Source organism: Cyprinus carpio, chromosome B24 (assembly GCF_018340385.1).
Source record: "Cyprinus carpio isolate SPL01 chromosome B24, ASM1834038v1, whole genome shotgun sequence".
NCBI classification, from domain to species: domain Eukaryota; kingdom Metazoa; phylum Chordata; class Actinopteri; order Cypriniformes; family Cyprinidae; genus Cyprinus; species Cyprinus carpio.
In genome coordinates, this window is record NC_056620.1 from 14,238,724 (window position 1) to 14,257,805 (window position 19,082).

The 19,082-nt window shown below is 37.1% G+C and overlaps 1 protein-coding gene across 1 annotated transcript; it reads right to left on the reverse strand.

Moving 5' to 3' along the window:
* Positions 1–80: 80 nt before the first annotated feature.
* spata13 (spermatogenesis associated 13) lies at positions 81–18,732 on the reverse strand. Its single transcript, XM_042752526.1, has 14 exons — positions 18,075–18,732; positions 10,570–11,997; positions 8,605–8,643; positions 7,018–7,470; positions 6,043–6,187; positions 5,781–5,896; positions 4,920–5,099; positions 4,353–4,538; positions 3,023–3,202; positions 2,706–2,938; positions 2,152–2,281; positions 1,508–1,880; positions 1,334–1,408; positions 81–721 (listed from the first exon to the last, which is right to left on the reverse strand). The coding sequence occupies exons 2-14, from the start codon at positions 10,675–10,677 to the stop codon at positions 540–542; spliced, it is 2,400 nt and encodes a 799-aa protein (XP_042608460.1). The 5' UTR covers positions 10,678–11,997; positions 18,075–18,732; the 3' UTR covers positions 81–539.
* Between the last annotated feature and the right edge of the window lie 350 nt (positions 18,733–19,082).

Consider the following 19,082-nt stretch of genomic DNA (forward strand, 5'->3'; position numbering starts at 1 on the left):
TCCTATAGATGCATTCAGCTCCTTTGTACCATAGGGACGACCGTAACTTATATACTATATTTGAGCACTTGCAGGCACTGTACATTTGGTTCAAGTTTATTTACAGAATGATAGGTGTTAGTGTTTGCCGTCTTTACATTTTAGGAGGCTCCAGCCTCGGGTAAAGCAATAAAATTAAACAGACATGTAGCTAAAAAGCAGAATGCAACTCTTTGTCATAAAAGACACACATTTAGGTGAGGTGACAGATGGGAGAAACCCAATGGGAAGCAGCTTTTTTGACCATATCAGTAAAATGACATGACAAAGAAAAAAAACTAACACTTTCCACACTAACACACTGACTTAAAGCTAAATAATGAGGCTTTATACTAAGGCACACGTCATTTGTACACACATATGTATATAAATATACACTCCCATGTGTTTGCATTTGAATATGACAAAACCATAGGTGTAGTCCTGTAATATTTCATTATTTATGGATCTCATCAGCGTAATGTAAAAACACAAAATGTTGTCTAAAGTGTCTCTTTTTGTCATTTCCTGAAGAGGGCACTGCGTGCAAGTGAGTACAACAGGTGAGATGGTTTCTTCTTTGGCTCTGCTAAAGAGAAGACTTGCTGCTGGGGGATGCTGGTTGGCACAGTCACATGTCGCTGATGGAGAGGATGTAGCGGCTGATGGTGAGGAGGCACGGGATGATCAGAATAATTCATTTCTGGAAGCAAACAGACACAAAATCGTGGTATTAAAATGTAATCTTAGTTTACCGTTTTTGAATTTCCAATGTATACGTATAGTCTAAATTGAAAATAGCTGCATGGGGCCATGGACACGATGGTCACTGAATGAACAGAAAGTACATTTTTGTGACAACCAACTGAAATGAAATAAAAAATATTTCCTGAAACCTGAAACCTGTATGCTGTATGACCGGCCTGTAATAAAGATGAAAATGCCTTTAGAAATCAGTTATACTTAACAGCTTTCTAATCTTAATTTAACACTGAAAATTAACATTAAACATTAACACTGAACATGTTTAAGTTATATCAGCCCATTATCTTTGGAAACCCTAAATATTAAAAATAAAATCTAAAGAAAACTCAAAAAACAAAAAAAAAACCTAAAACAAAAAACTAACAATAACTAAACGACATTGAGAAGACATATTAAAATTAAAATACAATAAAAAAAGAAAGTATCACCAAAAAGACTCTGACTCTGTCATTATTTAAAAAAAAAAATACTACTACATTAAAAATGTAATTAAAATCTATTATAACTCTGCTTTGACCTCCAGTTCCAACAAGACAACAAAAATACATACTCTTCATATTTCCTTGTTTAGTTTTCCTGGCGTTGTGAACTGCTTGCTTCCTCTGGGCCTCAGTAATCTCCATGCCTGAAAAGCGATGAAAATAAAGAACGTCATTCTTTGAATTCATGGCATGACCATTTCATTCCAGAAGAGAACATGTATTCCTTCAGCTGTGAGACTCACCCATCTCTTGGTCTTCCTGTACCCGTCTGCGCTCTCGAGCAAACGCTTGCAGCCACCGCTGCTTGTCCTGGCTCTTTTTGCAGCACAGCACACACAGCACATTCAGGTTCTCTGAATGCCGTATGAGAAACGCGTTCTTCAGGAGGCCCAGCTCAGCGTGCCGTCCATCAGGCAGGTCGATTGGCTCCAGTAGGTCAGTGTCCATACGGCCACGGTAGTGTAGCAGGTCTCTCCGCAGGACGTCTTTCTTACAGAACACCAGCTGGTGGTCAAACAGGAAGTAGCTGCGTTGCTGCGTCTTACCGGGCCGCACTAACCGCGTTAACTCGCCGGAGTGGATGAGCTCAGAGCTTCGCGTTAACACATCTTCACCCTAAAGGAAATATATACATTTTTTTTCATCATTTTTGCAAGATTTGAAACCTGAAATTGTTGTTCTGTAGTACACAAAGCCTCATCTAGCCCTGTGTATGACCCAGCGCATTAACAAATAAGTAATCTAATAAACAGATCAACATGGTATCCAATTAATACCTAATTGCATTAGACATGCACACATCTGCGAATTAATCAAATTTCTTGATATGAAAACGTCAGAGAGGCTGTGGCTGCTTAATGCTGAAAACAGAGGAAATATCACTGACCGCCCAGTGGAGGATGGCCACCTGCCAGTGAGCGATGGTGTCAATGCTCTCAAGTCGTCTTTTCCTTTCATTTATCAGACTTGCCACATTCTTCATTGCTTTATGTGCAGCACACACCCCTGTGTAGTCACTGAGGAGAAAAACATTACTTTATTATGATCTTTTTGATAATAAAAATTATATACAATTGTAATAGTTCATTTATTAGCTTCATATTTTGTTCGTAGAAATGTTTCCCTGGGTTTGTTGTGTACATAACTGAACAGGATTCAGTGGATAAAGAATAGAAATGATGATTCTGTCTAAAGAAACAAAGTAAACATATGTAAAGATATCAGTATTTCTCCAAATGTGCACACTTTTGACTAAAAGCCCTAATTGACGCTATTTAGTGACGCTTGCATTTGACTTCCTGCCTGAGTTTTGTCGACAGTCCAGCCAAAGGCAGCACAAAATTTGACGGAGGCAGCCACCTCATAATTCTCTTTGCACGAAAACCCCGGAATTGTACCAACTCCAAACTTTTGTATAGTGCATGTAAGAAAATAAGCTACCTGTGGTCTTTGGGTGTGTATTTCAAAAGCTCTCCCAGCTGAAGGGGGTATTTACAAATCTTCTGTACAGGTGTGAGTAGGAAGCCAGCAATGGAGATGTCGATCATCTGCTGTAAGAGACGGCAGGCTTCGAAGAAATGTTTATATCTGCCTTGTTTCATCAACCGTTGCAATTCAGCACACGCCACTGGATGTGTGTTACAGTATTCAGAGTATATACAGAAACCGTCCTCCTGAGAGGGAGAAAAGATATAAAGGAATAGGAGCAAACTGTGAGGAAAACATTCATTCCACTGGTTCTTGTCTGTGTAAGGTACCTGTTGTAGAAAGCAGGAGCCAATCTCACTGAGATGAGGGTTTTGGGGGTTGTATTTCTTTTCTAGGTCCTTCAGAAACTTTCTCTGGAACCTGTAGATGTCCTCAATGTTGCTGAAGATTGTCTTTAGCTGTGTATCAGTAAACATGCCAGGGTGCTTCCTACACTGACGGATATATCCCTACAACAACAAATCATTTTGGATTGAAACGACAAATTTAACATTTTTTCATTTAGATATTTTTGCATTGCTTTGGAAAGTTTTCCTTCACTGAAAAATATTTTTTTATGCCTTTGACCAGCAGAGGTCATCAATGAGACTGTTGGATAAACGCAATCTGATGGATAAACTAATAAATTTGAGCTAAGAAATATTTACCATTTTTTCTAAACTCTTGTTTTGATAAGATTTCTGAATGTTAAGTTGCTTTTCAAACAAACTTAGAGTAAAATACAGCTATTTATTTCCAATGGACTCCACTTGCATAAATAAAAATTCAAAGCGGTGAAGTCCCATGATCACACTTTAGCATACTGCTGTTTTGGATACATTCACAATTGCATTAATATCTAAAACACCATTTAGTTTAAAATACCTAAAATAATGACAATAATCATCATTATCACTATTATAATCCTCAATACAGAGTATATAAACTACCATTCAAAAGTTTTTAAGAGGGCTATGCTCTTCAAGACTGCATTTGATCAACATACAGTAAAAATAGTAATACTGTGAAATATGATAAATATTTAAAATAACAGTTTCTTTTTTAATATTTTAATCTATATTTAAAATGTAATTGATTCCTGTGATGGCAAAGCTGTATTTTCAGCATCACTACTTCAGTCTTCAGTGTCACATTTCAGAAATCATTCTAATATGCTGATTTGCTGCACAAGACTCTTTCTTATTATCATCAATGTTGAAAACAGTTTTGCCACTTAATATTTTTGTGGAAAACATGATGCATTACTTTCTCTAATGAATAGAAAGTTTTAAAAAAGAACAGCATGTATTTAAAAAGAGAAAACTTTTGTAACAGGAAAAAGAACTTTTGAACGGTAGTGTACAATGTTCAACATTGTACAATATTCCACTAGTGTGGAGTTATGGATCATTGAATTACTCGAGCACTACATCTATTCTTGAAAAAAGGCAAGTGTGTTTCAATCTTGATCTCATATTTAAAATGACAGGCGTAGGAGACTGAATACCATTCTGGCTACATTAAAGATAAGGGTTTTTTTTATAATAGAGAATATACACAGACCACAAAACAAACAGATTAAACTAAAGCAGATGTGAAACACCTGGGATGGAGGCTCACCTCACAGATATCTTTGAGATGTTTGATGTAAACGCGCTCTGTGTCCATGATTTCTTTGACCACATTGGCTCTCATCTGCTGTCTGTGCTCTGAGTTTTGTTTGTGAGTATCTGGTGGGATGGATTCCTCGGCATCCGGTGGGATTTCTACACTATCACTGCTTGAATCCTCCTGATTCACCCGAACCTTGACAACAGCATATCATTACATTAATTCCAGAGGATCAACCGAGATTAGGCACAATTTTGAGACAACAATCAATTGTGATTGAGACAACTGGACAATCCACTTCTACAGGAAGTCTTGATCATGTCACCTAAAGCCTCTTTGTGTCTGGTTGACTCATCTTGTTGGAGCCATAGACTGACAATGGGATGCATTAATGTACAACTCAAAACAATAAAAAGCATAATTCCGTACACCAGCATTTCTCTCAAACCGGTCAATCAGCACATGCAACCGTGATGACACATCTAGCATTTCCTCTTGGGTCAACCGGTGCAACCGCACAGGATGTGTTACTATGTTCAAGTGTTACTTTCAAGAGAGGGTCATAGTGCAACTCACTCGCACAAAGCTGGAGGGAAACCAGGCCTCGCGGTCGCCCACCGCCCCCCACCACCAGTCCTGCTCCTGAACGTCCAGAACACGGATCACATCCCCGGCTTTGAAGGCCAGCTCCTGCTCTTCCATTGTGACATGGTCCCACAGAGCCTCTGCATACACGGCATGTCCCAACTGTATGTACTGGAGAAAGAGAGAGATTGTAGTCAGGCCAAGCATATTGAGGCTAAAGGTCAGACATGATAAGAAAAGTACGGAATGACAACATGCACACGAAGTGTGACGATCCCACACAAGTACATATGCAAACACTAGAACAACTGCACATAAACACATGATTGAAAAGATAAACAGTGAAATATGACCTGTACTGTATAGCACTGCCCCAAAGTGCAAACAACGAAAGATTAAAAACGTGTGTAAATGTACTAAAGGTAGATTTCATGTAACATTAAGTGCACAAAGTAACTTTTACCACTGTAAAAGAGTTTTACCCCATTGTAAAAGCTGAGAAAATGAATAGTATATTTCTTAAATGTTGATTTCCTGTCATATGTAAAAAAAAAAAATGCAATCAAATAAAAATCTAAATACCGTCAGTATAAAAAAATGAAAATATCTTATATTTAAATAAATTATATATTATTTATAAACATACACATTTGTACTTACAAACTGTGCATAAACTGTATAAATCATAGTACAATAAATTAAAATTTTAACTAATAATAATAAATAACAGTTAATAACACTTACATCATTTTAATAAATTATAATATTAATAATTATTACTAAACAATAATACATTCATAATATAATATTATTATTTTTTAATTATGATGAAAAATGTCAATTTTTGTAAACCTGATTGAGTGTGAAAAGATCGACTTCTGGTTGTAGATATGGTGTTTCAGTCAGTTCTTCAAAGCTGCCATCCTCCTCACTCACACTATCATCAAGCATTGGATCAGAGCTGCCATCTATAATATAACCATATTGAATCAAGTTAGAAATTATGCCATAAAGAATCAATATTCCCACTCCATTAAAATCTCACCATTGAGGCTCTCATGTTTGTAGGCCAAGTGCACACACTCATGCATATTAATAACAAAAACAGGTTTACCGCTGAGCACTCTGCGTCCTTTGCGCCGCCCCATCCTATCCAGTCCGATAGGTGTGCTTTGGGAGAAGACGCAAGGTCTCAGACGGGCAGATACGGCCCGGTATGGAGGCACTCTATGAGAGGGCACTGGAGGACGGGATACCGGCTGAAACAAAGCATGACAGATTAGACTTTAATCGGCAGCCTTAAAAGGAGCCCACTGTCCAGCAGGCCTTATGTTCAGAGGTCAGTGACTGTACAGACTATGCAGGACAATGACCTATGATTAGATAACACAGCAATTTCAGCTCATCCACTTGGCCAAGTACATAACATTACAACCAAAACATTGAATTTCTTGCTGAAGAAATGTGTAGATTAGATTTGCCAGAAAAAAAAAATAAATAAATAAAAAAAGTAATAATGATAATAATTGTTATTATTACTATTATGTTATACAATAATAATAAAAAATTAGCAAAAACTTAAATACTACCATGATATGATGTATAAATGCAATTTAAACATTTGCAAATCCATTAAAAGAATGAATATTGATGTTCAGAACCATATAATTGTACATTAAAATGTTTTAAGTAAAATAAAAAAAATAATTTACAAAAAAATAGTTTGAAACACTTTGACTCCTGCAGTACTGCTGTGGACTCCCTGTTGAAGAACACTATATTACAGTAATGAAAATAAGATTAAAAAAAAAAAAAAAGTCCTAAAAACCGCGTTATTTTTCTCATACACATTTTTTACAGGTTTCATTAGATTGAACATTTAAGAGATCAGTCAAATAATGCATCAAGGAAATGATTGTCTGATGGAGCATTTTTTCAAAAGAACACATGGATCACATTGTTACTTAAGAACAAAAGATGTTACAATCAGGGTCTAAAACGAACCTGCTCTGAAATATTTTATTTGATTTTGCTAATGGTGCAGAAATTTGACAACAAAACAAAATTTAGAAGAAAGAAATGGCCATACAGAAGGCAAGCTTTCAGTGTCGTCCTTCTGCTCAGCAGTTGGGGATGAATACAGATCCACTCCTCCTATAACAGAGATGGGACGTCTCTTTCTGCTCTCTGTTTGAGTGCACACATGACCATTCTTTGGTCTGTTGCTCTCTGTGTAGCTGCCATTGCTATTGTAGTCCTTTTGGGAAGTGTAGTCCATAGTCTCGGACTCCCTGTCCTCCTCTGGGATGCAGTACTTTGAGCTGGCCAGCTGGCCATAGTCAGAGACTGGCCTGGGTCTGGAGCGACCAACACTTTTCCTGGACACTACAGAAGAGGAAGAGTCACTGGCAAAGGGTGGAGAGATCGGTGTTGTTGGAGTCACCAGGGGGGACTGTGAGGAACAGGTGTTTGGGACAGGTGAAGCAGCAGCAGCTGAGATCTCATCACTTTCGAGAAACGTTTTTGTGATATCTGATGAAGCCTAAAGAGTCAGAAGTCAAATGTCATCAGTTTATGCTTTAAGACCTGCAACATCAAATAAATTATTTCAAGATTTTTCCACAGACATTAATGTGGTCAAGACCCAATGAGTACATAATACAAAAACTATAGCAAACCCTAGAGTGATTATAGTTCATTATTAGTGATGAATAAAGATCAATTAAATAAAATAAGTAGTGCTGTCAAAAGATTAATCGCAATTAATCACATCCAAAATAAAAGGTTTTGTTTACATTATAAATATACACAGTACACACATATTATGTATATATAAATACACATACAGTATATTTATATTCGTATTTATAAAATATATATAAAAAAGTTATTTTAATATATATATATATATATTTTTTTATATATATATATATATATATATATATATATATATATATTTTTTTTTTTTTTTTTTTTTTTTTTTAATATATACATGCATGTTTGTGTATTTATATATACATAAATATCTACAGTACACACACATATGTTAAATAACTTATTTTGGATGTGTTTTGACAGCACTAAAAATAAGTAATTAAAAAATTACAATGTAAACAATTAACATTTCAGATAAATATCAAAACAAGGAAAACTTGTTACACATCAATCATTGCTCAATAATAATTTAAGGACTATTAACTAATAGTTCAGAAATGTACTTTCCCAAACAACATTTAATCTTCTCCACAACTAAAACTAATACATTTCACTTGTAGGCATACATAATGGTTTTATTATTAGTTAATAATATTATTTATTATTTATCAAACATAACATACAATAATAAAAAAAATATTAAAAAATATTATTTTTAATTAAAATTTTACGTTAAATGAGTCTTTGCACAAAAAAAAGCTATTTACTTGAATTTTTTTTTTTTTTAATTTGCAATAATTGCTGATATTCATAGCACTATAAAATGCAGTTCAATTAAATCTATGAAATCATAGGCATACAATTTTGACAAATGGGGCAAGTGATAGTGGCAGAAATTCAGAAAGCCAGTTTTAGTGACAAAACTATATTTAAACCAGATATGTTTGACAAAAAATAAATAAACAGATTGAATGGAGGTCTGTCTGTACAGGATGGTAATAATTCCAAACAGATATCTTACCTCAAGATCATCAGTCTCCCTCTCTTCAGTCCATAGACACTGAAAAGGCACACAATAAATAAGCACCATATTGAAGACGGTACACAACACACATATGCAAACATATCTATGCACACACACACGCAAACACAAATAGACAAGCAAAACAAAGTTTGACTGGGATCGCTCTAGCTTGTCTACTTCTTTCTGTTATATTCCCCTGTCCTATTGGAGTCCATTTGCACTTGGTTTGATTACTGGACTTCGGCCCTTGGGTTGTTCTTCTGGGGAGGAGACACTGTCCTTGCTGATACGTGTCCAGTCTCGGGTCTAGAAGCTGTGATTAAGCAATCCCGCTAATCATAAACATAAGCTAATCATTAACTCTACCTGCTGAGTTGCTCACAGCTGAGCAGCCCATGTGACACTGATGCAATGTACCACTACAGAAGAACGACTGTGAAATTAGATGTCATTCACCCAAAAACAAAAAAAACACTGGATTGTCCTGATCGACCACAAAATTATATCAGATCAAGGATGTGGTTGCATCGTCAGATACAAGGGTCACCCGTGTGAGGAACATATGACGCAAAGCATTAAATTTCATGCTTCAACAAAAATCTAAGACTAATGTAATTTATGACTTCCTATGTTAAAGTCAAGGTCATCCAATGAACTGGACTGTTCCAGTTATTAAGTGTTTAGAATTAGATTATCATATCCTCTTTGACTTCATGGCAATCGCTGATGTGATGTACATGAGATTTCACATTTTCACGTTTGGTCTGAAAGAAAATGAGTGCTTGTGCAGTCTTGCTGCTTATTATCAGCAAGACTCATTTAAACAACAGTTAATCAATATCGTCTCGACGAGGAAAAACAAGTTACGTATGTAATCTTGCCAAGAAAATATAAACACAAATTGTAACATAAGCAGCACACACTACAATTTTTCAGTTTTGTTGTATGCAAGTAAAGTCTGACTCTGAAACACATTTTGGGCCACAAACTGCATGTCTTCAAGTAATGTTCTGGGTTCAACACAACCCCAGCATTTATAGCATAATGTCCCACAGAAAATAACTCTCTTAGTTCCCTCAAAAATAGTAGGTACAGTATGGCAAAAAATAAAGAATGAATGAATAAATAAATGTAAAGTTATTTAATTGTTTAAACCATCTTTTTGTTGTGGGTCTACAAAGATGAACTTTGAAGATCTCTATGTAAAATTAACTGGGTTTAACCATTTTACCTGGTCCTGACATGAGTGAAAATAGACCATTTTACACAGAAAAGACTGGTAAATAATTATATCACTAGTTTCATGCATGCTAAACATTTTTAGCTTTTACATGCTCTTTAAAAGTTTGATTCAAGTCTAAAGCAATAATTTGTCTTCCTAAAATGCTAAAAAACAAAAATAAAGTGCTCATAAAGTGCTTCATAAAGTGCTCCTGTAGCTCAAGTGGTAGAGCATTGCGTTACAAAGCGCAAGGTTGGGGGTTCGATTCCCCGGGAACACATGATAGGTAAAAATTAATAACATGAATGCACTGTAAGTCGCTTTGGATAAAAGCGTCTGCTAAATGCATAAATTTAATTTAATTTTTAATTTTAAAATGTCTTGTAATTGCTTTTGTCAGACAGATATTGTACTACTTTGATCAAACAATTGTAGCTTGGTTTCGTACAGCATGTGCATACCTAGCCCTGACTCCAATTACCCATAACAATTTGACACAAAATGTGTATTTAATCATTCAAATATTATGTTGCACATTGTCTCTTCTTGGACAAAGCATGATTATGCAAAAATTAATTGTAGTTTGATTACAACTGTGAATGTAAATGTGCATGCTGTGCTTTTGTACATTGAGAACCATTATTTTTCCTGTGGTATTTGACATTGCGCCACAAATGTTGTCTGTAGATCTTAACTTTTATTGAAAATTTGACAATATGTACTCATTAGGATTGTCTTACCTCAAAGTTAAGATCAACACCATTGACTGTCTGCTTTTGACTGGGGCTTGAGCACTGCTTGGGCATATGAGAGTAGTGGTTATTTATTCCATTTTGATGGCACTCCATAGGTTCCCAGTATTTTTCCCGTGGGGCTTCTGAACGGAAATCTGTTGAGGACACAGCCACCTGAACATAGTCACTTATTAGGGCTGTTGTTTTGCTGGGAGGCTCCAGAGAGTCATCTAGAGTGGAACTAAAGACAGCGGGGCAGGAGGGTGCGGGGTGTAGAGTTGGGTTGTGTTGGTGAGTGTTGGCCTGCTGGGCTTACTGGGTGTGGGTGAAGGCCTTCGCTGGCGCCCACTCATTTGTACACATGGGGTTCTGCGGGAGTAGTCATCATGTAGCTGACTGAGAGGTGACAGAGGTTTTCTGGAGAAGGGGCCTGGTGTGTTTTTACGCTTGACAGACAGGTCGGTTAAACTACCGACAAGCTTTTGCAAATGTCCACGTGTCCTCATGGGGCTTTGACGTTGACCTGAACCATGTTCCTGCAAGTCAGCCAATGAAGAACTGTTAGTCCTCTGAAGAATTATAGTACTGGGGCATTCTGGGTTCTGTGGTTCAGCTTTGCGTCTAAAATGACTTTTGAAGACATGGAGATTATCTGCACTCTTGCTTAGTCTTTTGAGACCCTTGACATTCTTGAGTCTCAAGGTTCTTGGAAGGTCCGACGGACTCCACAGTGCTGCTGGGGTCAGGCTCACTGTTAGATGGGCTCTCTGTCTTGACTATGTCAAGCAATGAGATCCGTCCTGCCCCATAAGCCTTGCGGATACTCTGAGAGAAATGGGAATTCCTCTGAAACCCACTCACATCCTCCTCACAATCATCTTCATCCAAAACTGAAGAAGTCTTTCCAGTTTGAGCTGTTCCATTTGACACTTTGTCAGTTTCTTGGATTTGAATGGTCGGAACCTCTCGTTTGGTTACTAAGAAACTACCGCCATCCTCAAACATCGAGGACGGATTTCTCTCCTCACCTGCTGCCATCGCATTGCTCCGGTTCTGGATTCCTTGGAGCACAGAAGTCCGCAGTTTTTTGAAAGAACCCATGACACGGAAACTAGCCAAACCAGACCAAGCCTGTGGTGTGACAGGTGGTCCTCTGAGCGGAGTACTGTCCTCACATTTTGTCTGGGTGGAAAGCAGACGTACAGCCCTGGAGGGATACAGCTTGGCCTGGCCATCAGCTATCACGGGGACAGTCTGGTCCTGAGAATTCAGTCTGTTAAGCCGGTTCTCTTCATAGCAAGGCTTGGACAGCACTGGTTGCATATGGACCGTACAACCAGACCTCAAACTTGGATTCATCAGCTGCTCCTCTGTGAAAGGGTCACTCTGTGGATCATTGTTGTGAGAGGAGCCCTGTGGGTCCGATGAAGGTGCCTGCAAAACCAGATTGAAGAAAGTTTAATCTTGATGAACAAGCTGACAAATCAGCATCAAGTCTTGGAACAAAGAACAAAAACCATGTGATGTGGAGTGAGAAAATAAATGACCCTTTTGTTTTGTCTGGGGAAAATTTTAACTTCAGACTACAATGAAACAATACAACATCAGTGTGATAAGCATAACCTTGATAAGTCACATTATGAAAGAACTTTGAACAATACCCTTATATTACCTGTTTGATTACTTGACCCATGCAATACTAAAACTCAGCACAGGTGAAGCAATTCAAAGCGTTCCTATCCACCCACAAGTGTAAATCAAGCTTCAACATTCCACTTATGGATGAATAATGCCTTTATCTGGCAAATTGGAGGGTGTCAGTAAGTAGCATGAGAGCTTTGCTCACGAGTAGGTTACACAAAGTGCTGTAAAATGTCCTATAAACAATTTAAGCTATGCCTTTTTGCTAAGAAAGAGAGGCCCCTCTACACTAGGGTGTGTACATTGATGCCTGGTGCGATGTTCGCTATGATGAAAGGCTTTTGTGAGCATGACTAAGCAATGAAAACCTCTAATCCATTGTGATTAATGCAATAAATTGCCCAAGGTTTGGAGTGAGGGGTCCACTTAAGGAGGTTGAGTTGCTTTAACCCATTTTTTACCAAGTAAGAATGAACATATGTACGATATTCTGAAAATCATAAATAAGTCACAACAATTTTAATATTGATTTTTGCTCATAAAAGCCCCCAAATAAAAGAAATTGTGTCAATTGCTAAGATTAAATGTGATCCAGTCTTCTTACCCCACTGAGACGTTTCTCAAATCTCTTGACTTTTTCATGTTGTATCGAAGATTTGGACCTTTGACATTATGTAACCACTTTATTGTTCTGAGTCAACCAACTGTCAAGTAATATACAATGGCCCTAAAAAATTCTAAAAGTTAGATATTAATATAATAACTTAAAAATTCACACATTACGTAATTTCAAAGCAAGTGGTAATGTCACAAATGAGCTACAATATTATGTTTTTAATCAGCCTGTGTTAAGGTGATTTAAGTTGTGTGAAGTTAGTTTCCTTCAAGCTCACAGTTCATCACATTAACTATAGAAATAGTTCTTGTTTAACCATCAGAATGACTTTTTAATCTTCATTTTACCTTTGTTCTACCATTTAAAATGGTACCCTTTTAAACATGTATTATATATTGATTGATTGTTTCTGCCATCTTTCTTTACAATAAATGCCACTTGGTTTAAGATTTTGTTATCTAATGCAAACATTCATATATTTAGTGTGGATTGAGTGTTCAAACACTTCCTTGGACCACTGTATGTAGATTAACCACCTGTACCTTTTGACCTCTTGTCTTGCTGTGTGAGCATTGGTTGATTCTGGCTCAGTTTTCAACTCAAATGCTGATCTCTATCACATCAAGTCCTGCTACCCATAAACACACAGCTCCATCGAGGCATGAGGAAGAAGCTGCCACCTGACCTTTTTGTTTAACCAGAGCTTTAAAAGAATGCAATTAACTCAACTTCCAAGTCACTCCTCAGTCTACTCACATGTCCAATGTCTCTGTGTTTAAAGCTGAACTTCTCTCCTACTCTTCCTCGTGTTTATCATCTTTGTTGCAGAGAAAGAATTAATTAAAAGCCCAAACAACCTCTGTACAGCTACCAGCTGGAATCAGGCTCAAACTAAACTCCCTAAACAAGTACTCAGACAAACACAAACACGAGCATGCCTACGGAAGCCACTAAGACACCCAAACACACATACAACTATGTAGTGATGCACGCATACTAAACACTGACATGACATTCTTAAAGCCAAGCACGCCTTTATGATGCATAGACAGCAGTCAAAAACTATTTTACTAATTTTCCAGCTCCAGATGGAGGAGGATAAAGAATTTATGCTTCTTGATAAACAACTTCCTTGTGCCAGAAAAAAAAAACAAAAAAAAAAACTACTTACGTAAGGGTTTTAACACAAGGAAGAACACACAGAGGCATTAAACATAGGGCAATCAAAAAAATATATAAATAAATAAAATAATTATTGAGATATGGCTTAGATATGACAAAAAAAGTGTTTAAAAAAAGTTTTAATGGCTTCCTACAGTTTCCTACCATAAAAAAGGAGCAAAATTAAGTAATTGAGACACATAAATAACCTTTTTCTTATTATTTTTTTCATAATACTACATTTTAAAATAACATTTTTATTAATAATAATAATAACTACATTAAAAACAATCACAATACCAACAATTTTCTTATTATTATTTATTATTTCTTATATATATATATTATATATAAAATAATAATTTAGTCAGCATTATGTTGTTCCAAACCTGTATGACTTTCTTCTACGGAAAACAAAAGAACATTTTCTTAAAAATGTCTCTGTGTTCATTGTATGAACAGAAAAATATATTTTTCTGTGCTCCACAAAAGTAAAAAAGTTACACCAGTTTGAAACCACATGATGTTGACTAAATTATGACAATGTTCATGTTTTGAGTGAACTGTCCCTTTAAAATGAAGGTGGCAGCTGTGAAGGATGACAGCGTACAACACAAATAAAAACACAAGCCCAAAATGATGCTTCCTGACTAAGGAAATTCCTAAGAATAACCAACCACACCAGTTTAATCTGCCAATCAAGACGAGCAAGTCTTGCCATGCTGTCACATCACTATGGAATGAAGTCTATGCTTGCTTTATTTAAATAGTAGTAGGAAAATTACCAGAGCCACAATTGCTACAAGCTTTTTTTTCACTCTTTCATTTTGGGTGGCTACACCACCCTTTAGCCATCCAGACTTTCTGCTTTATTTTTATCTTTGTTGATTATCTTATGTTTATATTCAGTGTTTGGAGTGAAAGTGAAAAGATTTCATTTGACTCACCCGATGATGATGATCCTTTCACAGAGTTTCACAGTGAAAATGTTTAAGGAAGCTAGCTTTCCTCATCCCTCCGGACAAGATCGCACTCGCTCAAACCCACATGATAACGTGCAGCACCCCTCTCCCTGTCCTAATCTGATTATGAGGCTTTATCGGTCTGGACTAGCATCAATATATCTGCATACTGTCAAACACGCTCACACACATAACCACGTGTGTAGAGGGAGAAGATGTTCACTGGAGCAATAACCTCTTAGGTTTGGCGTATGTGATTTATTATTTTTGTTTGGTTACTGATACCACCTACTATATTACGACCCAGTTCTCTTTTTTTTGTCAGTGAGAAAAAGACGCACAGTTACGAGGCAAACACGCCCTGCCTGCTTCAGGCATGGAAAGCGTCAAGTAATGCTACATTTGACACCCCATTCATCTCACCTGTCTCATGACCTGCATTAGTCTACTCCAAGTTCACTGGTCGAAAACATGTCAACACAACTGAGAAAAAAAACAGTGCTGAGTTTTAAGGAAAGGTCAGATCTTTCACTATAAATGTGTGACTAGAAAGGTCTTGGGTAAGTAGCATTTAAAGGAACAGTTCTCCCAAAAATGAAAATTCTGTTATCGTTTACTCACCCTCAACTTGTATGAGTTTCTTTCTTCTGTTAAGTGCAAAAGATGATATTTTGAAGAATGTTGGTATCCAAACAGTTAGCCACTGATTTCCATAGTATGGAAAAAAATACTATGGAAGTCAATGGCTGCCGTCAACTGTTTGGTTACTAACATTCTTCAAACTATCTTCTTTTGTGTTCAGCAAAAGAAAGAAGGTTGGAACAACTTAATGCTGAGCAAATAATAACAACATTTTAATATTTAATAATTGAACATTTGAATTAATATTCAGTAATATTATCAAATTTAACCGCACTGACACTGAACTAAGCTGAATAATTTCCTTCTGTAGAGCTGCTTTACAGCTGAAATTTAATGTGTTTTATAATTGATTATTTTTCATCATTAACACCTTTTGGTTTATTAATATGAGGCTGCTTTGAAACTATTTGTATTGTATAAAACACTATATAAATAAATGCGACGTTGTAACTTTTTTCAATGCAATTACAATGAATGGAGACTTAAGATTTTAAGCATCAAAAGTAGTTCACCTTTTTACAGGTTTCTCAAGTCATACAATAGCTTTGTGTGAGAAACAGACTCAAAGAAGTTATTTAGTGATAATCTTCACCTTTAATGGGCGGTGAACCATAGCGACTGGACTGTTGAATCAGTAAGCTGAACTCGAGAATGGGATCAGTCCGGTTTATGAACGATTCATTCAGACATGTTTTGAAAACAACAATAACTTCAAATAAAAACATCCTACCCAAAAAAATCACCAATCAAATTATCACAGATTCCAACATGAACATTTCAAGAAGTGCTTTCTGTCCGTTTCTCACACAAAAGTATGATTTCATAAAACTTGTATAACGCAAAAGTCATATGAAAACGTCACACTTTTACGATATGTTTATGGTGGTGTTTTTTTTTTTTTTTTGTCATTTTGGAGCCAGTTCTCATTCACTTTTACAGCTTATTAAAAGCTGCAGCCAGAATATTTCTCAAAAATGAATTGTTTTTCACAGAACAAAGTCAGTCGCACAGATTATAAAATGAAATGACTGAGTAAACTAACTTTTTTTGTGTGAACTATCCATTTAAGCTGTATACATGCATAGAATTAAAAAAAAATTGGTTGTGGCATAATAGGACTTTCAAACAAATGCTTTCTACTGACAAAACACCATTAAACACTTAACACATCAATGCATTTAATGCATTTGTGCACTATCAGGGAGTAAGGTCATTGAGAAGAAGGTGGGAAGTGCGATTTAGCCTTAATTTACGGCAGTCATAGATTAGGAGGCACCCAGTGAGGCATTAAAGTTCCTTGTGCGTGTCTTGTGATAACGCAAACACTCTCATTATGTGTGGAGGAGTGCATTCCAGCTCAATGCAGTGTTGGCGAAAAGCAAAGCAATTGTTTAGAGAAGCGAAAGTGTATAGTGCATAGTACTTTTAACCAGCTGTTACCATGAATTACATTACTTTCCTTTCCTTTCTGGCAAGTTTAATTTATTTGTCATAAATTATGATGTCAACAGCAGCACATGGCTTGCATATGACAAACATGTGGCAGACTTTAGACAATATATTAGAGCATGAGAAAGGAGTCGCTTACGAACCTAAATGTAATCTATTTTACAAAAATCTTGAATGCATTTACAACAGTGCTTCTCACGGTGGATTTCACGGACCCCCACTGTCAAATACAAGGTTTGAAGGACCCCCGTGTAGGCTAAGATACTTTAATTCAGGTGCTGTGGCTGTAATGATGACAAAGCTGCTCGTTTTCAAACGATTAACACAATTAACCTTGATTATTTTTGTAATTCCTGATGTCACACGACTTTATTATATGTTCCCACACTTTCTGATCTATGAATTTCCATGATTTTGTAGTTGTTGGTGATTACTGGATAAGGATTTTAATCATAAGAACAGAATTATAATTAATATCTGACATCTCAAGTTTTCATTTGGTAAAATATAAAAAAAAAAAAAAATCCCCTTTGGTTCCACCACAAAGAAAACCTTTCAAGCAGGACAGACCAAGACAAATATTTCAGCGTTGAAAGCAAGCTGCGGGTATGAATGAAGGCGATTATGGAGTTGAGTTTTTTTCCACGGAAGAAAAAAAGCTTTAGTTTATTTGTGAGTTTAATTAACTCAGTCTCTCCATAAAGCTCTTTAAGAAGCACCTCGAGACCCTAAACAGCCAACCAACCCCCACCTCGTCTTCTCGGATCTCCCTACAAGCTTTGCGCGCTCCTACACCCCCCTCATCACTATGGCAACCAGTGGGCTAGTAACGCATACACACAATACCCCTCCGCCGCCTCCCCCCCCAGCTTCTTTTGAACCCAACGGAACTGGCAAGATGATAACGAACTGCCAAACTGTTGAACGCACATTTTTAATTTATTTGACATATGTATTCTCAATTTCATAATTGACAAAAATCAGTATGGCCTTTCTAAATAAAAGGGATAATTATTTGTTACTTAAACGCAGAATCTTACCTTTATCATACTTCTTGAGCGCTATCTTGGCCCGGTGTCACAGCACTGGTGCGGCCGCGACCAACTCCTCCGACGGTCCAATGTCCGACGAATTACGCATATTAACCTCGCGGAAATCGTTAAACTGCCTAATGGTGAATGCGAAAGTACACGGTGAACAGTCAGCCAATATCTCGTCCGGTGCGTGTATTCACAAGAACAAACGCCCCGTAGTCACGGATCTATCGGGACGGAAAACTTTCCATGAAATGTGTGGCTCAAGCACTCCCTCGGGCGATTTAACGGCACATGACCGAAATCAACCGGACACGAGGAAGATTTGCGGGTCAGAACGGCTTCGGGTAAAAGTTTAAGTTGGTTCTCTGCGGTGGAAACGCTCAGCTAGAGAGCCATGACTCCAGGCGGCGTCGCGGCGGGGTTGGAGAGCATCAGTGCACTTGTTGCGCTGCCGCTGATTGCTGCGGGGCGGAGAAACAGCTCGACTGTGATACGCGGTTTGTAGTCTGCCCAGGGACGCCAGCCAAAATCACAACCCCTATATGACTGCTATATAAATATGGTGATATCACAGTATCACAGCATTTCTGCGTTTAGAAAACATTCTCCTCAAGATAATATGCCTTGGCTATCCTAGACACGTTTCAGCCCTCAAAACGACTGTAGCCTATTATGTTTTCTGTTCTGCTCTGCCCAATAAATATGAATAAATACTGAAGAAATTGTTCGTGCTAACTTGTCTGTGCAGAACTCGCAAGGGTTGGTGCCAGAGGGTTGCTTTGCGGTTGCTAAAATGTGCTGAGTGTTTTTAGCTCAGTGCTAGGTGTTTGCTGGTTCTTGCTAAGTTGGCCCCATTAATTTGTGGCCTCCATTGTTCATCCAAGATTATTTTAGGCATGCTTAATTTCTTTAACACACCCACAGTGTGTGATGAGAACAAAAAAACATTTCCCAAAGGGTGTATTCAAATTCTCCCAAGTTGCCTATGAACCTGTAAATTACATTTAAACA